Genomic DNA, 26612 nt, shown 5'->3' on the forward strand with positions numbered 1-26612 from the left:
GATTCCAGCCCAGTACAGCCATCTCTCCCCCGAGCCTCCCGGATACGTGTTGCCTCATCTTCAGATCCCAGCGAGGGGCAAGGAAAGGCCAAGAGGGAGGGAAGTGTGCGCACACTCAAAAGGACCCTGAACAGCAACCCCACCAGTAACCTGCATGCCACCACGTGCTGTGCTGCAGATTAGACCACAGATAAACCAACCAAACAACAATCCCAAACCCAGGAGCGACAAAATGTTTCCTTTGGCAAGACAGATACAAGGAAAAAAATTTATGAGCAAACATTTTCCTTCTAACACAGTCAAACCCCCTTCTCTGCCCCCAACATCCACCCACCCCCACCCAACCCTATAAAGTTGTAACCTATAAACAGGATCTCAAATACATACAGCATAATCATGTTTATCAATCATAATAAACCATCAGTTCAACTAAACTCTACAGCTAGAATTATCTCCACTATTTATAAAGTTTGCTTTTCTCTTCTGATTTTTTCAGTTTAAAACCAGTTCTGCGACAATGCTAAGCTATGCTGAGGTATTTTATGAAGGTGCCAGAAGCCAGCTGCTACCCACAAGTATTGTTCTCAGAGCTGTATGGTGCTACCTTTCGCTGAGGGAAGACGGGGAAGGAGCAAGGAGGGGGAGAGGCAGAGGGAGGGAGGGAGGGAGAAAGGGGTCCCAGATTATTCCAGTTATGGACGGTTCTTAGCAGGGCATCACTGATGGACCTACAAGCAGCCCCGAGACAAAGCTCAGTAGCTGCTTCATATTTAGGAATTAGGTCAGAAAAGAAGTTCTACATGCTGACCTTATTTGTCTACTTGAGTAAAAGATGTCTCTTCTCCCACGGTTAAACTGTTTGTAATTTCAGTGCAGTCTCCCTAACGCCCTCCTAAAAGCATCCCATAGGAGTAAAAATTCAGAGCATGTCCCCACTTGGGAGAAGTGGCAGACAGCTCAAACGAAGACAGATAAGCTGAAAAAATTCAAGCTTTTTTCCATGAGTTACTCTGTGTCCATGTGTGAAGACATGGAAATAGAGGAATTGCTTTTCATCGTTCCAAAAGCACTGAAACTACTTGCAGTGACAGAGGGAACCAGGTACTGTTCAGATCATGAAGACAAAGATATGAACATCTTAAGAAATTGCAAATTGGAAGCAACAACTTTTTGACGAAACCTCTATCAAGTATCTTTAAAGTATTTTAGGGGACTCCCCTCCAGAAAGAAGAGAGAAACTCACAGGCAGCAGCAAGAGATTTTATGAGTGGGAAGGGTAGAACTTGTGCAAGGTAGGTATCTTGAATTCTCTATTGCTATAGTACTTTGGGAGGGAGAGGGCAGATGTACTGGGTGCAAAAATAGAAAGGGATTTGAGTTGGCCACGTGAGAACTGACAACCATAAATGCAATGGGGGAAGCAGGCCAGCTTATTCCTTTGGTCATACTCCACCCTAGGCAACATCCACCAGGGATACACAGGGCCTGCTGGGGTATAGGGCATGGAGAAACAGCATTTAACCATTTTAGGCAAAACAGCAATAGGGAATAGTGACTCTTCATAAAGTTAACGTGGCAATAAAAACATCTACATTTTAAACTTCCAGTTTAAAACCAAGTGTCATTGAAAGTTTGGACCAGATGCATTATTTTGTCTGTCCTAAAACACTCGAATGACCATGACAAGCTACTTGTCTCTTTAAGATCATTTTGTACTTTGATATATTTCTTTATCTAAGAAAATATGAATTGATATTTAAGGTAAATTAGATGTTGCTTTGGTTTAGTATCTGCGGTATGGCTCCAGCTGTAATGGCTGTACTGCTCCATTTGAAACAAAAAACAAGAGAAAGGAGGGAATTCCTGTTTTAAGGAACGTTGCTTCGCAGGAATGTGCAGAGAGTTAAGGAATTAATCCTCCTGTGTCCTTCACTAACTCAACTGCAGAAACACGTGAAAACACATGGTGTGAGGTTTACAGAAGTGGCATTTGAACATTCGGTCACAGTTCCAAGAAATGTCTACGTGCACATCCACACCACCTCACAGTGACACGATAAAAATGTACTTAGACTAACACATACAGTATCTCAGAAACAAAATTAATCCTCTGTAGGAAATTTAAGCAGATGTAGCTATTGTGAGCAGCCACACCTGTGTGTACTTTCTTTGGACTATTCGTGAATCCTTCCACAGTGACTGTGGAGAGTGGGTTCGGAGGAGACCAAGTGTACTAAAGCAAAAACGTGCTAAAGCTAAACATGTTTTTCTTAAGAACAGAAAAAAATGTCATCACCAAGCTACAAGACCAGCTCCTGAAGCCATTCTCTAAATTATTTTTCACCTTCTGGGCATATCTGTGTTTGTGTCTCCATAAATCTCTTGCTTTTTGAACTAACCCTGCCTGCAATGAGTTTTTCACCTTCTCTTTTCTTGCCTGGGTCCTGTGTCATGCTTGCAAACTATGAAAAGCAACCCTCTCGCCTTTAAATACAGAGACATGGAACTCTGAAAAAGAGATGCTATTGTCCTTTTCCAACACACCACCAAACTCCTTGTGATCGTATTTACTGGGTCTGTACACGATTGTTATCCTTTCTTTTCAGATGCATCAATTCCTGCTGCCAGCACAATGATAATTTAAAAAAGAGACTTCTGCTAAATTCTGGTACATGATCTCACTTTCTTTTCATTCTCTGAACTTGGCAGAAGTACACTCACTGCCAGTCTGATTTCCTTCTTTCACCTAAACACTGAGGTAGCCAGCATCCATGAGGAAAAACACTGATAGGGATGAAAAGTAGGCTCCAGGAACAAGTAAGTCAGTCAGTCATAGGGATGTTTCAGGGGACAATGAATCAGAGCACACAGGCAATGGATGCCATGGGATATGTGCTCTTTGGGTATTATGTCAGCTTCTGCAAACAAAATCAAGCTTTTTTTGGATATGTGGCTACTCTGAGTTTCCAGTTTCTGTCAGAAAAAAACTTGCTAAGAATTCCCTGGAATCTGGGCCCCAGATAGAGTGATGGGGTAGAGAAAAGGAGGGTAAAGGGGTATAAGGTGCTCACACCAAAGCCATGTGACCAATGCAAAGGTAGTCAGGAAAAAAAGCAGATTTTTATAATAAATAAACCATCCAAGCTGCATTAGTGTTCCAGATATGTACTCAACAAGACCCTCTCCCAACCACAAACCAGCAAGAATGGGACATGAAAACTCATTCAGACAGCTAATGGCACAGTCTCTTGGAACTGCGGAGAGAGGATTTTCCACTGATTTAAGGCCCACCTTTCTTTGTGTTTCCTAGATATCTGCCAGGACCATGCCCCCCACCCCACCCCAAAACCCTTGGGGAGGAGGGGATCCATCGGAGACAAGCCTGGTGGTCTCCCCCCTCTAACAAAAAAAGCTTCCTGATAAACTGTACTTTTGCACAGGTGTGAAAGTAAGCAGGGACTTTCGGAGTCAGGAACAAACGCTACAGCTGCAGCTTTCCCCACCCTCTTACTTCACTCAAAACAAGTCCCAGGGACTTGCATTCCTTTGGTAGAAACTATAGACCGTGCTGTGGCCTCCAGACCAGCACAGTGGGTACCAGCATCTTCTCTTCTACTTTTCCCTACCTCCCTGAAGCTCACCCAGCTGTATCTGTTGCTGCTCTGAAGCTTTTACTGCGGGCCATTGCCATTTTTGCAGTATTATTCATAGCCCTAAAAGTCTCCTGCACAGCCTGAAGATGTAGAGACACATCAAAAATACTGAGATTCATCCATACTGGGGGGATAAAGGTGGGACCTCTTGGATTAACAATCCTCTGACATTGCCATTCTATTTACACATCAAATAAAAGAAAACAAAATCAAGTTAAGAGTCTGCCCCAAGGATAACACAAATTACCAACCAAAAAAAAAAAAAAAAAAGATTAAAAACAAGCAGCAACTTTTATATAAAATTAATAAAAACAAAAGACAAATGAAAAAGAAATTGTCAGTAGCATCTATCGCCTCTCTGCATCTGAACTGCACTTATACAAACTAGTCCATTAGTACAGCAGCTTGCTAGAAATTGACTTTGGTTCAAGCTTAGTTTTAAAAAAATAAAACATAAAAAAATCAAAAACACATAAGAAACGGTGGACGGACATTTGTTAGTTTCCCTGCTTGCAGTTCACTAGTTTTGAAGATTATGGGGTAATTGGTTTAAATATCAGTAAAACAGGAAGGTGGAGGGTTAGAGATGAACAGAGCAAAATCATGGTGGTGGGGGGAGAGATAAGGGGTTCTGCCACTTGAGTGCAAACACAAATCCCACACGCTCAGGCCACAAACCAAAGCATGTGTAGAGTTTAAAGTTGCTGCCTTCCGGATCTTGGATGAGAAGCTCCAGGATCCCCCTGAATCATCAACAAAATGAACGTAGCTGCATCAGCTCATTGTTTTAGGACACTCTGGTGACAAAAGAAAAGTGGGTGGGTGGGAAAGGGACTCTTCTAATACCCTCACTAGCTAAAAGTAATTTAGTTTTATACACATGGCAGAAACCTTTAAATCCATCAGGAATGGAAAATTCAACGTGAACTGCATTGCAGTGATCCAGTCTTCTCTCTTTAAAAATCTTTTTTTTTTTTTTTTGGTTCAGATACTAGATTGTATATTTAAGAATATACGGATCTAACTTCTGTACAGTTCATTACTCCTTCCTCATCCACAAAAATATCCTTTGCTCCACAGATCAGAATCAACCTTGAAAAGACAGTTCCAGTGCCAGGCCAGCCCTGGGACGTGCCGATTGCCACCCTCACCCCACGAGCAGCCCCGCAGCTCAGAGACCACACGAGATCAGCCCAGGGTGTGCAAAGCCCCAGAGTGGCTCTGTTGTGTTGGCATTAACGATGGCACCTTCTGTTCCCATATTCCTGGCTTCTGTGTTTTGAAGCCAGAAGCACTTTTTTTATTAGGGAGTTCTTCTAAATACATTGTTGGAAGCATCAGAAAAGGAATATTGCTATGAACAGGAAGAATGTGACCTTCTGAAATCCAGTACCAACTCACCTAGAAGGTGTCTAGAACTGTAAATGCTGCTCTACATGCTGCCAATTAGCCTGGGTAATGACGTTTTTTAAATATTTGTGTGTGCTCTTGCACAGCAAAACGAAATCACTGGAACAGAAGAGCCATCAGTATTGTCACACATTCCACACTTGAGAGGTCACATCCCACTCTCTGAAGTAAAAGGAACCAAGCACATGAAGCTAAGAGCAGAATTTGGCCATTTTGTCTAAATATTTGAGAGAAGGGGAATGGCAGTTTACAGCTAATTCCTATGCCTGCTTGAAAAGCAGAGACCAGCCTGGAAGTTTGCACACAATGATCTCTGCTGCTGCACTGAGCTTCCTGCACAAATGATGAACATAAATTCTTCTGATCCCTACAAGTAGGCATTAGACAAATTCGAGGATGAGGAAACTGTTCAGAACATTTCCAGAAGAATAGGACTGAAAGTCTATTTGTGCTCCATTCTTCCTCTCCACCCCTGTGCCCTCCCCCCATGGTGTGGGAGCTCGCTGAAAATAATCCAGGAGCAAAAGACAAACGCGTCCAAACTATATATATAAAAATAATAATAATAATAATCATCATCATAATAATAATAGAGATACACCAGTAATACAGGCCTGCCTAAATTGTACCAGTTAAGAAAGGAACCCCCAACATGATTGATACGATTATAAACACCTTGTATGACATAATGGCCTGTACAACAGACCTATAAAATGATAATTAAAAAAGAAAGATATTTAGACCAAAAAAACCAAGGAATCCCCTTCCTATGTTTGAATTGATAACCCACCTTAACTTGTCATTGTGACTGCTGGAAATGATAAGTAGTCCTTTCACTTTTTTTTGTGTTTTTGTGGTTTTTAGTTTTTTTGTGGTTTTTTTTTTTTTTTTTTTACATTTTTGGTTAGAAAGTTCTCCGATCCATGAAGCGATCCTGAAAAGACAGTGTTTATTATAAAATTAGGCAAATGTCTGTCCCAGCTTTAAATCCTTCCTGTTTTGCTTTTGTTTTTTTTTTCCTTTTTTTTTTTGGTTTTTTTTTGTTTTGTTTTTTTAAATATTTTTCCTTCTCTCTCTCTCTCTCTCTCTCTCTCTCTTTTCTCTCTCTCTCTTGTCCCCCAGCAACACGGTGAGAGGATGCCCATGGCATTTTTCAGTTCATACACCCGGCTGGCAGCCGATCCCACCGCACAGTGACCCAGGCTGCTGGAGCACAGCCCAGCCCGGCTCACTGTGCCTTGGAGGCAGTAGTGGTGGTGGACGTGGCCCCGCTGGCAGAGGCCACCGTGAGGAGAGAGTTCTGGATGGACTCGGCTGAGGTGGAGGTGGCGTGAAGGCTGGCGACTGGTCCAGAGGCCCCTGCGGAGGCTGCAGCTGCAGAGACCAAGCTAACTGGGTTGCTGGTGAGCAGAGAAAGGTTCTGAGGGTTCAGGAACAGAGGGGCAGTGACGATGTTAGGGGTACCTCCAGCATTGGCAAACACCAAGTTCCCAGTTGCATCCAGTGATGTTATTGGAAGAGAGCCACCAGATGCAAGAGCTAAAAAAAGGGAAAATTGAGCAGGGAGGATATCACATTAGCAGTAAGCAACAATGCGAAGTGTGCCTAAAAGCAAGGGGTCTCTGCATTTGCCCTCCTCTGATATTTTGCTCTCTAAATCACTGAGGGCAGCTGTCTCATCATAGGCTGTTTTTTTTTTCAAAATAACCATCAGACAAGATCTTGCAGATATTAAAATGCCTCTTTCATTTGCTGCTAAACTCATTCCACTGTGCCTCTCTTCAGCTCTTTTAGCACAATACTGGCTTCTGTTTCCTGCCACAGAAGAGTCTGCACATCCAGGCAAGTTGCACTGGGAAGGGTTGAGATGAGGGTTCATGTGAAATGACAGCTATCACAAGATGGAGAAGGTCATGTAACCTTGAGCGTAACATTTTAAATGTTGACATATAACCAACCACTGTTACAGCTTATTCTCACGGGTCTACAGCGTTCAGTCTGCCTTAGATTATGATCTCCTAAATTTATCTGTGACACTTTATGAAATGGTTCTTTCTTGCAACCTAGAAACAAGATTTTTCAGCTAGTTTAGAGGATATTTGAACACAGAGGTGACCTAGCTCTTTAGACAAATGTAACACCTGGTTTCTCCAGGTGGCAAACTATGAACTCAAAACAACTCTTGCTGATGTCAGTGGTAACTTCTGGCTGTGTGGTACTTCCAGAACAAATAAATATTTACTCTTCTGAATGTGGATTTATGTATTTCAAGTTATATGTAAGGATTTTAGGAGGCAGGATGTTTGTTGTAGGTTCTTTTCAAACACATATGAGGACAAGAATTCAGGATCAAGACTTGCTCAGAACTGCCCTCCTAAGAGACCTCAGAATGGTGCAAGTCTGCTCAAGCAGACTACAGAAGAGCTATAAAAAGCAGATCTCTAACCTGCTAGAGATATAGTCCAATGAGGCGAGGACAACAAAATAAATTCCAGATTATATTCAGTATCTTAAATGCCTCCTTTAAATCAATATAAGACCATACAGTGATTCCCTATCTGAAGTTGTACCTGCTCTTATCTCTGTGACACACAAGATGTATTTGCACATTTAATTTTGTAAAACCTTTACTCCTACACAATTTATGCCCAGTGCTGAGGCGTCAGTGTTCTTTGGTAGACAAAAACAGAGCACATAAACCGAAGCTGTGTGACAGAGATGCATTAAAAGGAACACTACTGACCTTGAATAGTTGCCAGTGTACTGTTGCTCATCAGGGCCGGGCTGAGAGCACCACCTAATGTCCCTGGATTGAGGCTGAGTAAGGCACCTCTGCAGGAAGGAAGATCATGGAGGAAGTGGAAAAGAGAGAGTGTTACTTTTAAGAAAAGGTTGTCACTGTTCAAAAGTACACCACCATATTTAAAATTAAAAATACCAAAAGGGGTGGGGGGACATGGAGGAAGGAAAGACCAGAGATTAAGGGCTATTTTCAGTTAGTTTTTCCTCCATGAGTGGTTAATGACATGCTTGAAGTACAAGCACTGTAAATATATGACTTGCATTCATCGTTGGTGTAAAATATTCCTGTGAAGTATTTTGGGAAATCTTAATTGATAGAGAACTATCATCCTCTCCCAAATGCAGATAAGAAATACGTAAATCAAGAGGAATTAAAGAAACAAGGAGACATCTGTCTGAGCAACATTTCTAAAACTACAACTTCAACAATACAACATCATGCATCTTTGAGAACTTCTTGCTCATGATGGAGAAATGAATACAGAGGTGTGAAGTGGGTCTAGGCTATCTCTCCATTTTACAATTAGAAGGACAGATTCTATGATTCAGTGGTAAATTGCAGTTTTTGAGTCAAGCTCTGCAGTGGAATGAATGATTTATCAAACAACAACATCGCTGCAACACAGCTTTTTCACCTTTAAAATGAACACAGTATTTGTGTACTGTGATGGGAATGATCAATTGCCACCTGTGAGTAAACCTTCAGAACCTGAGATAAATGATGGTGATCCATAAAAGTGATTTATCCCAAGAATCCTCCTTCACTCCTCTGTCACCTCACCTGGAAGAGTGTGCAAAATTGATCCTTACCCAGCTGCAAACTGCGAGGATGCCATCAAGCCTGGGTTTAGTCCTGCTGCAGCAGCCATGGCAGCAAGACTTGCATTTGCAGGCAACTGTGCAGCTCCTTGTAACGCGGCCGCTGCCGCTGTTTGCAACCCTGATGCCGTTACCATCACCTGGCTGGTCCCAAGAGGGGAGGACAAGGGAGTGGAGGTTGTCTGTGTTGTGCTGGTCTCACTGGCACTGGATGCCTCTGAAGTGGAGGCTGAGGCAGAAGGGGAAGGACTCAGGGAGGGTGATGTCACTGCTGAAGAAGCTGGAGGTGCTGTTGAAATCACTGTTGCCGTGTTGTTGGAGGTGGTTTCTGTTGTGCCTGGAAGATTGGTTCTGGTCAGGTCAGCACAAAACAGATACCAGACAACAGAAACCCCTGCCCACCCGATCTGAACTGCATGTCCAGCTGAAAGGGACACAAACAGACATTTATGTAGTACCAAGAAGCACCAAGAGTTCAAATGAAAAAATGAAATGACACTTCTCAATGGGAGGCTGAGGAGCTCTAGAAGGCAGCAATGAAATACAGCATATTTTGTTTCAGCACTACCTGTGATTTTATTCCTGGAAAAGTCAACTCAGTGGTCACAAAAACTGAAGCTTCCTAGTGCAGCAACAAGGAACAATGACAAGAATGTCCTGGGATACCAGAGACCAATAGTGAATGACTCTTTTAAGAATTCAAAAGGGACAAACAGTAGGGGTGGAAGGAGAGATCAGCCCTTACCTGTGACTGACAGACTGGTGACAGCAGGACTGGCCAGAGGGAGCACAGGGTTGACAGTCAGGGTTGTAGCTGCACTGCTAGTCACAAGGCTTGGTGTGGTTGCCACCTGGAGGTCAAAAATGAATAAAACTGCTCAGCTGCTCAAAGCTAGTTACACACTAGACCTGGATTTCTTTTTTCCCATCCTCAGCTGAGGAAGTTATCAGGGAAAACACTGCATATAAACTACTTTTTTTTGTAATTCCGTTACTTTATCATTCAGTGAAACAACCATAGCACCTTCTCTAATTGCCAGCAATATCTTTATTCTTAATAATTCAGTATTTGAAAGGGAGATATACCCATATCCATATTGTCTCAAGACTGCAGGTTAGCCCTCTCTCTCTCTCTGCCGCCCCACAAAGAGAGCACCTTGTTTTAATAGAGACACTCTTACAGAAAGAGTTACAAAATATATTATTTCTACATGTTGGGTTTTTTTACTTGTAAACATCTTTTCAGCTCCAAATCTCTGTCTCTGATAAAATTAGGTAAATGCCCCAGCATTAACAAAGGTATTTAGAGTAATGTGTTTATATGGAGAAGCAGAGTAACATTTCACTTTTACTCAACCAAACTATAAGCTCTACTTTGGTAAGTTTCCTTGTCCCTCTGAATTTTAAAACATACAAATGGAATTTTCACTTGTGGATGGCTTATTACAAGAAAGCTTCAATAAACTGAAGGCATTACAGATAAACACCAAAGATTTAAGGCTGGAGAAACTAGCTTATGAGGAAAAATGAAATATAAGGAAAGGACTTCTTATGGACGAGAAATGGTGTCCAACAGTAATATTTGAAGGCTGTTATACATCAATGAGAGAAATGAATCCTTTAGAATTGCCCAAGAGAACATAGCCAAGGATATAGGCTAAAACATTCCTCCTTTCCACTCTCTTACCTTAAGTTTATGATCAGAGAAATACCTCTCATGCTACACATCCCCTTAGAGGGAGTCAAATGCTTCATGCATTTTAAACAAGACTGGGGCAAGTGGGACAGATCTGAAAGCTTTCTGACCATCTCAAATAGTGTATGAAATTAAGAGGAGCTGGATACACACTACACCTCCCACTAATGCAGCCCAGCAACCACATCTGTCATCTGTCCAGCGAGCAGTTAAGGCCAAGGTCACAATCCCTATTTCAGGGCAGAGAATGACCTGGAATTAATACAGCTCACCCCGTGGTTACAGTGAGTGACTCCAGCCAATGCAAAAGGAGGCTGCCCCCAAAAGGAGCCTTCCCCTCCAATCCTGCTGCAGAGCCTGAGCCCTCGTGCAGCCAGGCTGCAAGTCACCCTGGTTATCTAACCATACTGAAAATTCATCATTGTTCCTCACATGGCTAATTTGCAGCCAAACTACTAAACTAAGCCCAAGCATCCTATGGACACAATCTCCAGAGCTGACACAAGGAATCAACAAAGCACACAGTCAGTGAAGGCTGGGGGCAGCAGGACTGGAACATCCATTTGAGTAGCAGCACAGCCTTAAGAGAAGCTTAGAATGAGCGAAAACACTACTGAAACTTCACTGATGAAAGGAAGACTGTGGTTAACACCTCCATTTCTTACATACAATGGCAGATTACAGCAACAGGAAAATTTCTGTAGGAAAGCTCCTTTAAGTTGGAGTCTGAACGAACTTGCAGTTACTAAAACACACTGTCATAAATCTCACTATGTTCTGCCTTGGTAGCAAGGCATGCAACCTTGCTTTGCAATTGGAGGGGAAAAAAAAGAACAATAATAAAAAAGACTAAGTACATTTAACACAGCCCTTCCCCTGAAACAAAAGGTTGCATGCACACACCCTGAGACAAGGATGAGGGGAGAGAATAACACATCACCAAAATTAATGGTTTAATGAAGTACTGGAAGATATTAGCTACTACGGTGATGAGGGTGGAATAAATACTACAAAAGGACAGCTACAGGCTACATAAATTCCACCACATTCCTATTAGCATAGCTACTATGAAATCTAATAGCTACTGTTTCTATTTATGAAAACAGACCTCCATGGACATTGGTAGCAAAGGTGCTGAAGGAACCTTGATGCATGTGTTTTGTTACTCATATTTTCATGAAGTTTGTGTTTACCTGAGGCAAATACAAGTGTGGGAAATTAATTACATGAGTATTAGCTAAACTGTTCTTTTGTTCCATGTCTTTTTTTAAACATAAGTAATTTCTGACTAGAAGTAACAACAATGGTATCTGTGTGACCCAAATCTCCAAATGATACAGAATCACAGGATGGGTAAGATTGGAAGGGACCACAGTGGGTCCTTTGGTCCAACCTCCCTGCAGGGTCAATCCTACAGAGCACATGGCACAGAATTGAGTCCAGATGGTTCTTGAATATCTGCAGTGAGGGAGACTCCACAGCCTCTCTGGGCAACCTGTTCCAGTGCATGACACATTTTACTGCTGCTCATTTACTTACCAGAGCAGCTAAAATAAGAGAGGAGGGGTAGAGCTATTAAGCGCTTTTAAAAAATTACAATTATTTTATATATATTTTAAAAAATGGTAAAAGGAAAGTCCAAATATAAACTGGAGGTATTATCTGAAATATGTTCAAAGCAATAACCCCAAGTGCAAATTTGGTAGTCAGAGTATTTGTTCATGAGCTGACTAAATAAAACACCCTCACTAAAGGCCTGAATAGTGCCTGATTTGTAAGCATTATCTCTCTTAGACAGTATCCAGGTGGAATATTCCAAATGCCAGTAAAATATAAATATGTGAGAACAGGTCTGCTGTACAAAGAAGGTGCAGCATGTGTAGCTTCCACAGTGAGCACAGCAGAACCACCTCTCCAGTGATCTTTGACAACACAGTTCTTGACTCTTACCAGTGAGGTTGGACAAGGGAAAATTGCTTTGATGGGCGAGCTGCTGGTTCCACCACTGCTGGGTGGGTTGATCCTTTTCTCCTTCTGGCGCCGGTTACAGAACCAAACGCGGATCACCTCCTTCTCCATGTTTAGCTGGTCAGCTATCATGGCGATCTCATCCGAGGTAGGCTTTTGGTTCTGACAAAAGAAAATGGCATTTCAAAAGCTCTGAAATTACCTCCTGAAGTTTTACATCATAGCTTTTTCTTCAGCAGGCAGAAATCTGGATGGGTGACTCAGATCCAGAATCTGGTCAGTGGTACAGCAGAGACAAACCACAGCAGACACTTCTGCCCTCCAGCTAAAACCCTCAGATTATTCATATTTAGACTACAGCCCCATTTATCCATCCTCATGTTTAGACCTATGTCTGAATACACTGGAATGAAGAAATCACAAAGTCAGGGAACTTCAAGAACCAGTGAGTTTTTCCGAGGGGGTTTGTGTTTGTTTTTAAAATGAAGCAGATGTTGATGCAAGTTTCTCGGCATGGGTTTTGTATTCCCCTTGTTTAGTACTAGCACTTTCCTAAATAGCACAGTAATGGGTTCACTCTAACACATATAAGTATTAAGCAAAGTTTCTTCATTTCTTCATAGGCTGAGCACAGCACCAGGACCACTGACCTCCAGGAAACTCTTCTCTAAGGCCACACGTATGTTGGTCTCTATGCTGGTGCGTTTCTTCCTCCTACGGTTCAAGCCTTCGATCCCTTGCCCTGGAGAATTCAGGGCACTTGGGCTGGAGAGAGTTGAATCAGATGAGAGGTTTTCTGAAAAAGAAGAAAGTAATACAAATCAGGAGATTTAATCTGAATGCAGTGCAGTCTAATGCAAGTGTTCTTCACCTGTGCAAGGTATGTTAAGACCCGCTCTGTATCTATTCCAAACACACAGAGATTTATGAAGACCACATGCATTAATCATTGTATTTACAAATTACAACAGATACCTGAAACTAAAAAGCTACAAGTAAGCCCACAGGGTGCCCTCTGCTCCTGCATGCTACCACAGTACCACATGCTAACACAGTACCTGTATGAGGTTTGTCTCCCATATCTCATTCTACTCCACACTCACTCACTGCAGGTTGCAGTTTAAAGGAAAAAGGAGCAACTGATATCCATGAGCCATAGCTGAAAGTCACAGGCAGTTATGAAAAAATCTGAGCAGCCTGAAATTTCCTTTACCCACTCTGCAATACACTAGAGGAAGTGAAGTTCATAACCAGCTTCACAGTGTTCAGCCTCTTCTCTCTGGACATCTTAGCAGATACTCAGTGCTACCAACCACTCTACACAGAGCACAGCTCCCCCTGCTTAGCTTCACCAGGGCTCTTAACCCCTAATCCTGTCTTTCTGACACCACAAAGGAGCAAAGAGAGAACATTTAACCCCACCTGGTAGCAGGAAGAGCAATCTAACCAAAAGGCAAGTTTCAGCAGGGAATTTAAACAAAATGATTAATTATGGGTGGAATTCCCTCACTGCACGGGGGTTTGTGGGTGATAAGTAGGTATCAAAGTTCACAGTGCCCACCATGATTCTGATAGACTCAAATTGGAAAGTATTTTCTAGGTTTCATTTTTTTAATAGTAATAGCACCCATAAGTGTGCTGAAACTCGTCCTCAGCCTGAAAACTCCACAGAACAAGCTGAGTTCTGTGGCAATAAATTCTGGAATCATTGGTACGCTTCTCCTGCCTACTTTTACCTGAAAGAAAAAGTAGTAGCCTCTGAAGTTGCCTCAATCTTTCTTCCAGAGATTTTCATGAAACTGAGTCAGAGCCAAAGACAATGGTTCCCCACTTGCAGGCTGTGAAGAACCCTGACACTGTTCACAGACCTTAACTTTAGAGAGACAAGTATTTCTTCAGGCTAGCAGGGAAAAAAACCCCTATGACACTCTTTGCAGCACTGGACTCATCCAACGTTGCTGGAAGGTTTGGGGACCACTGTCCTGTGGACTTGAGCACTAAGTGTGGAGGTATTTATGTTTTCTATCACAGACCTAGAACACCTAATGATAACCCCTGTCAGCAAAACAGAGTGACACTTTCTTTTGTCAATGCAGGACAAATTTTCAACACCGCATGAGATTATTTTCAAAATTTCAGAGAATGCTGTAGGCACCAGCATAAAGCTCTCTCCATTTTGGTAAAAATCAGAAAGGCACACACCATCCCTGCCATCTGTTTAACATATCCATCAGTTTTATACTATGTACGACTGCATACTTGGACGAAAAAACTGGCTGACAGCACTCTCAAACACTTTCTATCCTCTTTCTATCCTAACATCTAGCACCACCATACAAGCTCCTTTTGCTGGTAGGAGATTAAAAAAAAAAAGAACACTACCAACATTGGCATAGTGAATAACTTGTATCCCAGGAAAAAAAAATAATATGGGAAGGAAAAAGCAAAACCTAACCCACAAAAAAACCCTCTTCCTACAGGGAGAAAGATTATTTATTTGGACCCTTGGAGAGAGATAAAAGGAATGCACACAGGGGTATGGAAGGAGATGGATGCAATAAGCTCTGCCTACTGAAACAACAAATCATGCAACCCTCTCTCTACCACACATCTGAAAAAGAAAGCTAGAAGAGGATTAGAAGTTATATGCATTAACATACACGAAGGAGGAAAACCATGACACATATTGTACCTCATCCCATGCAATTGTTCAGCTGTCTACAGAACACATTTCTGAAAGTTCATACTGGAACTATTTTGGAAGCGTATAGGTACATGAAAAGGGAACTACGGGCCCTTATTTCTACACCCTCATTTGTCCCAGGGGCAGCCACAAAGGCTGGTAGCTTCATAAAACCATAAGGGCACAAACGAAGCAGCTTTTCAGAATCCTACTGATTTTGATAGGCTGGTGAAGAAATACACAGACTCATTCACCTGCATCATTGAGCCACTTTTCCAGAAGTGGCTTTAACTTGCACATGTTCTTAAAGCTGAGGTTCAAGGCTTCAAAGCGAGAGATGGTAGTTTGGCTGAAGTCATTTCCATAGAGTTTGCCCATAGCGAGCCCAACATCACCCTGGACAAAGAAAGAGAAAAAAGGGATTCACTGACATAGGCACTTCCAAAGCAAGGAATCCTGTCACAATCTGGTGTTCCCTTGGTGACTCCACTGCTGTGTGGGATTTCAGTTTCACAGAGGCTTTCTCAGCGCTACCAAGACTCATGCTAAAGCAATAATCATAAAGAAATGTCAAACCTCAGTCAGTTTAACCGTGCAACTCTTTCCAGGAAATCCCTGATGCTTTGTCTTCTTAGCATTATCACTGAGCAGCACATTCTACTGAATAACTCGTAACATTTTCTTAGTTCTTCAAAATAAATAAAGGCCAAGCTCTCTTTAGGAGCAGATTTAAGTTCTGCATATTTCACACCAAAGAAGAAACATTCAAATAAGCAGAAACGCAATGAATTCACGTTCTCAAATTTGTAGAAAATACTCTAGAAAAGATGTCTGCAAACATACATCACATTTAAATAGATGTATAATAGATAAAATTAATAGATATTCTTATCTGAACTGTTGGTGTCTTCTGAGGTTCAAACTGAATTTCTCCCCAACAGATACAAATTTCAAAGCAGACAAGAAGTTGAACCATTTCAAATAATGATTAACAGCAGTCTTGACTATCATTACCCATCTGCCAGAAAGCTATCCAGGAGATTTACAGGCAGATGATCATCTTTTTACATCTATTAATGCTTTTTAAACTCAGTTTTAGCTAGCTATCAGACATTCTGCTTATCCTAATGTATATTTATATATTATATAGCTATGTAGTAAACGCTTGGAAAGTGGTGTTTAAAAAAATAATCAATCCATTCTTGATTGTGGCCATTAAAAACACCATAATATTTTCATGCTTTGTTTTGAAGCTGGAAGGTCCCGCCCTTTGAAAAAAAAAAAAAAAAAAAGCACTTATATTTCAAGTATACTATTCAGTCTAAAGCAGCTTTATTAAGCTTTTTATTTTAGCACTAAACAAAGTATGAGAAGTCTGGAAGAAGAGGCTGAAAAGCTGGAGCACAGTTAGTGGAGTTTAATTGTGAATGGGTTAGTTGGATTGGGCGTAAAGCTTGCTTTTCTTTGAGGTCAGCTCCACAACCACAGCTGGGTATGAGTACACTGACAGCATGCAGAGTGGCCACACACAAGCCAGGAAGAAAACAATCTTTGGGAAGCTTAGTAAATTGTGTAGGTTGAGCAAAGAAAACAATTTCCTTCCTAGTAGAGGACCAGAACAATTGGTTTGTGTGCCCTTCAATCAGAGGAAACACGTGGGAACTCACATTTATGCCTCTACTCATATGCCAGGATCCTGTGCATTTTAAAACTCATAAATCATTCCAAGAGGAGTAACGTGGATGCTCTTCTGGGTTTATGAAGAAGAAAACCTGGCTATGTAAACCATTTTAGAGATAAGTTGATTTATGTCTGGCAGGAAAGAGTTATGAAATTTGCTCCAGTCCCCCAACTAAATTTAATTCTGGATTTATGTTGTTCTTACTAACATTTGCCATCTGATTTAAAATGAATAGTTAACCATTTCTTTGTCAATGCCAAAAGGTGGCAGCATTTCAGCTGTAGGCAAGGGAATTTACATACTGGGATAAGAATTTTATATATTGGGATGGCCCACAGATAGGATGGAATAAAGGCACTGTATACACATCTGATCTACTCTGCAGGTTGACTGAAGCTCTGGTAATGAACTGAAACTGATTAAAAGGTACATCATTGTTGTGTGTATCAGTCTGTTAAGAAGCTCAGATGGTCTAGCAGAGACAATACCTTTCACAGAATAAAAATAATATTGTCTAAAATGTTCACTCACGTAGCTGGAATCTGTACTGAACAATTAGTCCCAGGCCTGAAATGATGCTAAGGTGCAGTTTGCTCATTGTGTCCCTGTATGTCAAACATGGAGGTATTTTTAAGGAAAACAAACAAAAGGATTTAAATGCATCACCCACATTTCAGTGTGGGAGAAGAGACAGAACTGCTGAAATTCAAAACCTGTTTTATGGTTCACACAACAGAATGTAGTAAGTGATTAGTTTGCAATGCAAACTAAATCTTACAATTATTTTTGAAAGGCAGGGGTGGCGTGAGTCTGAAAAAGCTTACAGTACTGCTGGAAATAAATTTCTTTTATCCTCTGAAAGGCAGTCTATTTATCCAACTATAGGAAACCAACGTAATCAGGGTCTCTAATTATCATCCAATTATGCAATTAGGTTGAAGTTATTAGAACAGCCTAATTACACACATACAAACTCAGAGTAGGATAGGAACGACCAAATGTAATTTTATCACATTCTCAAGATTCCCCTTTTTTAATCTGAAAAGCAAATACTGAAATGTAAGTCTGAGCAGTTGTGTTCATTTTTCCTCACCATGAAAATTCATAACAGGGTCAATAAAGAAAGGTTAACGCATAACTTTAAAAGCCTAGCTGAGCCTTTATAATCATCTCACAGCAGGGCAGATTAAACATAATAATGAGAGATCTACACGAACCTCCTCAGTCAGGCTATAGGGAAGCTATTGTATTTTACCCTATTCTGTGCTGCTCTATTCGAGCTTTTGTGTGTGTCCATCACTCGTATTTCTGTGCCTCCCTCTAGTGGAAAGAAGGGAGGGAAGGAGGCACACATGCCAGCAAAATGCACTTCATTTGACTAAGAACATTCTGTTCTTGGCTTATAATTAAGATGCTGCCAGGAACTTTCATTATGAACTTTGATTTTTCAATTTAGGACTTTGCCAGAAAAATAAATCTGACTTCAGCACATACTTTCAGCTAGAGTAGATTTACTTATTCTGGGGGGACATATGTTGGATTGACTGCTCTGAGCTCAGACTTTTAAATACTTTGATTTTTGCATACTCTTTCTTCTAGTAAAAACATGCTTATGCTTAACCGCAGACTCCTGCCAAAATTAATTGTTTACCTGGAGAGATATTTTAATTTTGCAGGGGAAAAAAGTAATTCTGATATTAATAAGAAGGGACTCCTGGAACCAAGTTCCTTTCAACAGAATAATGGAACATATAAATGCACTTTGTACTTTTAATTGTAGACTTCATTCAACCACTTTTACTATGTTCAAGATTACTTTTCTTCTGCTCTACGGGTATTTCTGAGCTTTTAAACAAACCAAAACAAACCACAACTCCAGTTCACCCTTGTAGGGAGAAAACTTCAAAGGTGACAGTCCTTTCAGGTTTTGTTTAGGAACCTTAGCAAAAGCATTAAATACAGAAATCATTGATGTTTAATAGGAAAATACGCTTGAGAGATAAAAACCCTTTGACATCCAAAGCAACTGCACAAATGTGATATACTTTTTAAACACACAGAGCAGTTAATTGTACCGTATGATTTTTGGAACTTTGTACTTCTGAAGGCAGCTTTAAAGTGCTTTGTCCCATTCATGTCACATCCTACAGAATGAATAGTGCACATGCAATGACATCTGGAGCTGGTAAATGCACGTTTTCCCCTGCTGGGAAAATGGCTATGCTTTAAAACCAACAGGGAAGTAAGATGGATGTATGGCTTTTTCTGTTATTTCTTAGAAATCCCCTACATAAAGGCCAGAGCATAACCCTATTTAAGCAGGTTCTCCTAGGAAATGATGGAATTGTAGTCTCCCTCCAGACTTGAAAGATGAGACCTCAGGTTCCACACTGGCAGGCACTAAGGTACGCAGTCTCACCTGAGTGAATCCAAGTTTGATCCGTCTTTGTTTGAAAGTCTTGGCAAACTGCTCAAGCTCCTCAAGGTCACTGGGCTCCTCCAAGCTGGGAGTGTCGATTCGCTTTGGTGTTGACTGGCTCTGTGGAAGTGCCTGAACGGGGGTCGCTGCTATTGTGCGTGTTGGGGTTGCTGGCTATTGAGACAGCAAGGGAAAGATGAAAATCAGACTTAAGAGGATAATCAACAGAAATTAAATTCCAAAAAGGTATGTGATGTTCTTGTGAGAAGGGTCAGTGAATTGGCTATTTCCGGCAATCTGGAAGTTTCTCCAATTTATTTATGTTCCTCTCCAGAACATGCAATGATGATCCAGAAAACTCTAATAGCATGACAGGCTTTTAAAGGTTCTGTCATAACCAATTAAAGCAAAGTAAGAGATGTTCAATGGTAGCCAACAACTTTCGCTTGCTGCAGACGCTGCTCAAACAACGCTGAACATACTCTACATGATATACTTCTATCACTTATAGACACCTTGGCATTCATCCCTTTAAAAAAATTTAAAATTCCATCTACTGGTCAGCTGGCAGATTTTCACCAGTGCAGAAGATTCAAGCCTCCTATTTAATCCTGGAAGACTGCGCATGTACAGATGCAGCAAACATGGCAAGTTCCCTCCAATACCATCTCTTGTGACTGACTCAACTCTTCAGCAAGAAAAAGCTAGATTTACCTCTAAGCCTTCTGTTGATAGTTGCAACAATAAGAATGAACATACTGGTGATACAAGAAATTAAGCAAAGGCAATCTGCAGAAAATAATTCATTTTAGGTCACACTTTTCTTCTACATAAAGGGTAATTTTTCAGGAAGTCCATGGAAGGTTGACTGTTCCTAACATTGGCATACTAGAGCATTTTGCAACTACAATAAATATGTGGAAAAAAATTAGCATCTTGGAAAATGTTCACAGATGAATAAAATATATTTAGACCAGGTATTGCACAGTTCAGGCTTTAAGTGCAACACGAACACCAGAAACACATTTTGAGTGCATAGCTCTACCTCCTTACATGCCATGATGAGCTGAGGAAGAAGAGACAAATCATTTACTCCAGTTAAATTCTAGCCAGTTTAGCTGTGGCTATCCAGAGTAAAGGTGATTTCATGCCTCTATGTCCTGTGCCCAGTTCTGAAACTCTGGACTCCTTCAGGGCAAATAAGAACAGCCTCAAGTCCAGGCGGCACTACGGTATTATGCAAAGTCTATGCAAAGGTTCAGAAAAGGCTCTTCTAAAAGGAACGGCCTACATATAGCTCAGTCTTTGCATAACTCCTTATGTTTTGTCCTGGGTTAGTGCAGTGTTTTGAAGTGCACAGCAGGTGGTAGAGGGAGGTCAAGATCTATAATTCCATTACTTGAGAAATAATGTAATCATATATGACCTTTCTAGGATTGCAGATACATGTGTCGCACTTACAGGTTTTTAATATTTTTAAATTTACATTAATCATAGTGGGTAATTACTGCAATATGTCTTCACTAATTTCACCCACTTTGCATAATTTATTCTTTCTTAGTAGTTTTAATTTTTTTTTTTTAAACCAAGAATAATCTTTAGTGGGGAATCATGCTGCTAGCTGAGGTATGAACTAAAGGTGAGACAACTTCCATTTTCCACATGATGCATGAAAAATACTAGAGGTGTATAATAGAAAATGTAGTTTTCAAAGACTCTGATAGACTCAGGCACCTTATTGCAGACTAGAAAATTCTTATACGTAACCAAGGTGGCAGGAAGATACTGTGTGATATTACATGATATTTGAGAAACAGCATGAAGCCATGAAACTAAACTGCACAGTAAAACCCAGAGCCAAGCACAACTAAATTTACAGGCACATGCAACCTTAAAATTGCTCTCCTTATAGTCTGAAAGCTTAATCACAGAGCTCCAATATTTTAATATACATCTATCAGAATATTTGAATATTTAATTTGTAACAATCTTTTTTTTACTTTCACAGACAGTAACTGGTAAGACTGGCAATGACTTGGCAGTGATAGCAGAACAACTACACTAAAATAAAGATAGATTGCCACTGCAATCTTCAGAAAGGTACTTGTCAGTAATCTCCTTTGGAGCTTTTTAGGTAGCTCATACCTTGCTCCTCTGAATTTCCAAGAAAACCTTAAAGGAAATCAAACAATGCTCTAGTGCCATTAACTCAAGGTATCAATCATGAAAATTTCCAGCTAAAAATCCACTTTAGAACATTAAAGCCTGAAAAGAGACACACTGGGGTGGGAGCTACAAACCTGAACTATCTAGAAAGACAAATTCACTATTATAGCTACAACACCTATTCAGGTAACTAATACAAAGGATCCATTCACTTGCCATAGTTTAAATCCCCTCAAAGCAACTCATGAAGTGTAGGAATAAGCCTGACCTGCGAGGCAAGGGTGATGCTTGGCTGAGACTGCAGGAGGTTGGCTTGGCTTTGCTGAGGTAGTTGCGTTAAGAGATTCTGCGCTTGCAGGAGACCTGGAGAGAGAAAAGTGTGCGTTTGGTTTGTCGTTTAAAAACACTCAAACATGAAATGAGGTAAAATGAGGCTCTTGCCAAATGATGGAAAGCTACAAAAAACCCAAGATGTGAGCTTTCATTTCATCCCTGCATAGATATCTTCAGACTTTGGAGTTTTCGGCTCAAAATCCCCTTGCATTTGTCTGAAGTGGTGACAGAAGGGTAAAAGGGAGAAGTGTGTGTAAGTCTCCCCTGCAGAAAGAGTTGCTGAAGATCTAGGCCATCCCAGTTCTGGGTGCAGGAATCATTCGCTGCCCCTTTCAGCACTCAGGTTTTGGATACACCTCTTCTGGTAACCAACAGCTGACCAAGAATTGCGGAGCCACACAAAAATACTGAGCACCAATGAGATCAAATTCAACAACTGAATACTAATCAAACCCACAAATCTGGCTTATTGATCACCCTCCTTCCTCTCTGGAACACCCTATGCCAACTGCCTAACAAGGAGGAAACCTTCTGGCAAACTTAAGCAGAACACACCAGAAGACACAACAAGTCTAGATAATTCCCTCCTGGGTCAAATAAAGTAGGAATCTTTTGGAAAAGTAATTGGAATTAAAGTTTAGGTAAGATACTGGACACGGCTCAATTTTAACTAATAGAATAAACACTACACTGAACACAGGAAAACCCTGCTACTATGAAAAGGTAACAAGATCAAAGAACAGTTGCAACTGATAGAACCAATATGTATACTATGCTGTCAATCTATGAATAAATTCTCTTACAGTCCCCTTTTGTGTAGTTTATTAAATCTCTGAGGAAACTGAGATGCCTGCATCTAAATATTTTAACTAGAAGCTATCTAATTTTTTTTTTGTATTTATTTCTAATACAAAAATTATCTACTTTTAAGGGATGGAATCTTGACAAAAATATACCTACAGTTAGTCAAATCGCTCAAACTTACTGTGAAAAATATTAACTGTTATTTTTTAGGTACCTCCTGGCTACAACTATGAATTTCCACTATAATAATTTAAGAACCTGACTAATTAAACTTACACTTCAACATACCTAGTCCCTAAAACCAGGGGGGAACAACAGATGGATGGACGGCTATGCCACCACCAACTGTGTACCACTTAAATTCAACATCATCAGCTGACTGATCTACCTCTTAGCAGAATAAAGGCAGGGGAAACAGAATTTAGGACTTGACAAATACTGAGTGAGGAACTGGATGGTTTATGCGAGGTTAAGACCCTAAGAAACATGAAAAGAGGGATTACAATGGTTAAGAAGGAGAAAACGTACCCTCAGTAAGGGATACACAAGTACAGAAGAACTATCATCTGACAGTGACACTTGATTTTTGTTTAACAAAGAGCTGAATATGTATTTTAAACAGAATGTGTTGCTACGAAAATGCTCAGGACCTACAGAATGCAGCCAGCTGCTTATGTAACATAATGGCACAGCAGAGACAACGATGGAAATTTGCTTTGCACCACAAAATCAATGTGTTCCAGCTGTGTTTTTGAAAAGCCACAGCGAGGGAACAGTGCTGCTCAAGGAACTTCCAAGACAGCCACCTACTACAGCTACATATTGCTTCTTACAATGCAAATATCTGTTCACTTGAAAGATGATTTTAGCTGCCCAGATCTAAATATTAATTAGTGAACAGTTCGCCTCTAAGTGAAGAGTTTTTGACCTGCACTCAGTGACAGTGAATTTAAACTGACGGCTTGAAAGAGAAAGGGGCAAACCCATCACACTGTCACCATGGAGTGGCTGACCAACAATGAAACAAAAAACAGGCAGCTGACAGTGATGACATTTGAGTTCTAGTCCACTGTTAACACCATCGATTACAAGTTACTGACTTGTCTTACGACTGCAATCAGAGTAATTAGGACAGGCCTCTTGTGAATTTTTGCCCCCAGAAAAATCCCAGAGGATGTTTTTCTGGCACTAACAATTTTGCTAAAGAACACAAACACAAGATGACTACACTCTTCCTAATTTTATTCTCACTCACATGGTCTGAAATAATTATCACAGAATTATCAGTATAAAATAATCTGAACACATTTAATCTACTGTATTTTTACATAATTTTATCGTAAGTAAGAGGTGCTGACACAAGGTGTCTCAGGCAGAAACTGGAGACAGAACAAGTCAGTTCAACCTGCAGCTGACTGAAGCAATGGTGAGGGGATGGGGAAAGCAGCTGGGCTGTTTTGGCAACGTGTCTCTCCCCCTGATTACAGCTCTTTCAGGCAGTTGCCATGCACACACCTTGGGCAGTCCTTGGCTCTCATGGGGGGGCAGCTGCAGTTGTGTTCTTTTCAGATACGACTTGCACCAGTCTAAACTTCTCCTTCATCTCTCTTCTGAGAAGAAACCACTGAGGTCCAAAATAACTTCAGTGAATTAACTTATGGAGCCCATAGCACTGCCTTTTCTCAGCAAACCCACACCTCTCAGGCCCCTGCTGAGATACTGGCATTTCAAACAATGCTATTTCCATAGACTCATACTGGCACCAATACTGCTTAACATCTTTATTACCAAGAAGGCTGATGGGACAAAATATATTCTCAGCAAGTTTGTGGACAATACCAAATATGGGGAAGTGGTCAACAGGCCAGAAGTCAGGGTCTGGACAAATGGAACCTCATGAAAATCAATGCAGGAAAATGCAAGTCCTTCATGGGGGCTGGAATTACCCCGTGCAGCAATAGAGGGTCGGCACTGGCTGGCTGGAAAGCAGTCCCACAGGAAAAAGTCCTGGGGGTCCTAGAGGACAATATGATGACCATGAGCAGTGTGCCTTTGCAATAGACAGCCAACCACATCCTGGGCTGTACACACAGGAGTGCAGCCAGCAGCTCAAGGGTTGTGCTTCTCCCCCTTCATTTGGCACCTGTGACACCACAGCTGAAGTCCTGCTGTCAGCTTTGGGTTTCCCAGTACAAGGCACAAAGACATCCTGGATTTTGTACATCCAAGGTCCACGAGGGTGGCTAACAAGCTGGAGCAGGTTAAGTGAGCTGATTTGTTCAGCCTGATAAGACTAAGGTGAGATCCTACTGCTTTCTTCAAAGACAGAAATGGACTCTTCTCAAGGATACACTGCAACGAGATGCAGTGGATATCGGAACATGGAAAACTCCAACTAGATATAGGAAAATTTTTATTTTTTTTTTTAAACACGATAGCAGTCAACTATTGGGGCAGGTACTTGAAAATGTTGCAGAAACTCCATCCTTGGACACATTAGATTCAACTGGCTGAGTTGCTAAATGCCTGCTGTAATTGGACCTGCTTAGAACAATTCTACCTGGTCTCTACAGGTCCCTTCCAACCCACCTGATTTTTTTGTACCTACAGAAGCTGATATTGTACTTGTGTACTTTACAGAGGTTGTATTCCTAACCCTCTGCCCTGGGTTTTGAGAGCACAGTGGTATTATTGCATTAAATATGGCACACAAATCACCTACGTGACACTCTAAAAGAATAATTGCATAGAGGCAGATACGGACCTATGCAAAAGTATGATAGTTTGGAAGCACTTAATTTCTTTTTTAATACTTAAAGTAAATATATCTATCATCATTCAGGATTTTTCCTGTAATGTCTAAGAGTAGCATGAATAATGGTCCAAGTCAAAAAACTCTTCCTGCCAGCCAACAGTCCCCAAGGACTGATCTGGGGTTCAGTTCTATCTAAAATTAAACAAAAGATAAAACAAACATTCAAGCACAGGCTTTTTCAGCATAATTTTTAAAAAGTTGGCCCAGAAGCATAATACATAATTCATCCCAAACTGATCTCCCAAAAGAGTGAGTTTTTTCATGTAAGAACTTGACTGCTTTATCTCTGCCAAAGCTGTTCGTCCTCTCACTAAAAGTTAGCTTGCAAGACAAAGCCATTTACAACAGCTTTCACATGAGTGAGGTCTCAAAGTCTGTATAACACATATGAAAGAAGAAAACAGGACTGGATCTGGCCTGCTATCATCATCCCAGGCAACTTAACAATAAAAAAAATGAAATCACTAAGACAGTCTTTAATAATAAATAGCATTAACTTGAGAATAGGTAGACCCAGTTTCAATGTTTAAAGCTAATTAGAAGCTTGTCTTCCACCTTTGCTTTTCTGGATATTTTCTTTTTAAGTACTATTTCTAAAACTCATTGTGACACACTCTTAGATCTCGACAACTCCTGTTAACAATATTAATTTATACTAAATGCAGCACCATTTCCCCCTCCATTCAGATTTTTACTGATAAGATTTTTATTAGCAATATCTCACGAGTAAAAAGGTGAACAGTCGCCTGATGAGGGTAATATTTTTAAGACGCAGTTCTAATTGTAGTAAGGGATGTTAAATTGATTATTCTAGAGACGGCTCTATTAGATAGAAGAACAGATACAAGAGGTATAAAGACATTACAAGGTGCTACATTCCTGCTGGTGACTTTAACAATAATATGAACAACAGTTGCTCTGAATAAGAAAACGTTCTAAATTTCTATTTCCATTCAATCTTCTGCATATCTGCTGAGGCTTGAAACAACGCCTTCAGTTATGATGTTAACAATTACCAGCCATGAAAAATGGGAACTTTAAAATTTGTTTCATATAAACCCCTAAATAGCCAGAAATCATGCGGAAAAAGGTGACTATATTAGACATATGATAGTGGATTTATAGGGAAAATTTCCTATCTGCTGCTGGGAGCTATAATGTGTGTGTTGAAGAAAGACAGTAGAATAACATCCTGATTGTTGATAAATATTTTAGGTATTGAATTTCCTAAATTTTTTCAGAAGTCGGATCTCAGGTCACGAAGTTCAACCCCTTTAAGAATCTAAATACAATTGCTGATAACTGCAGTGCTCTGTACCTCTCTGCCTCTTCAAGTAAAACACTTTTCTTCACCAAGTGTTTA

General features: G+C 40.7%; 1 protein-coding gene across 3 annotated transcripts in view; it reads right to left on the bottom strand.

The window, feature by feature from the left end:
- Nucleotides 1-2056: 2056 nt before the first annotated feature.
- Nucleotides 2057-26612, bottom strand: part of POU2F1 (POU class 2 homeobox 1) — a gene marked incomplete at its 5' end in the record, with an annotated part of 106918 nt that continues 82362 nt past the window's right edge. For all 3 annotated transcript variants that reach the window (XM_082277583.1, XM_082277581.1, XM_082277582.1), the window contains 9 exons: nucleotides 2057-6602; nucleotides 7807-7895; nucleotides 8676-9021; nucleotides 9430-9535; nucleotides 12331-12510; nucleotides 12999-13144; nucleotides 15286-15427; nucleotides 19132-19305; nucleotides 21566-21660. In XM_082277583.1, coding sequence (XP_082133709.1) covers nucleotides 6292-6602; nucleotides 7807-7895; nucleotides 8676-9021; nucleotides 9430-9535; nucleotides 12331-12510; nucleotides 12999-13144; nucleotides 15286-15427; nucleotides 19132-19305; nucleotides 21566-21660 — 1589 coding nt within the window. In that variant the 3' untranslated portion in view covers nucleotides 2057-6291. The remainder of the gene's footprint in view (nucleotides 6603-7806; nucleotides 7896-8675; nucleotides 9022-9429; nucleotides 9536-12330; nucleotides 12511-12998; nucleotides 13145-15285; nucleotides 15428-19131; nucleotides 19306-21565; nucleotides 21661-26612) is intronic.

Source organism: Coloeus monedula, assembly GCF_965178545.1.
Source record: "Coloeus monedula genome assembly, chromosome: 3".
Classification (NCBI taxonomy): Eukaryota; Metazoa; Chordata; class Aves; order Passeriformes; family Corvidae; genus Coloeus; species Coloeus monedula.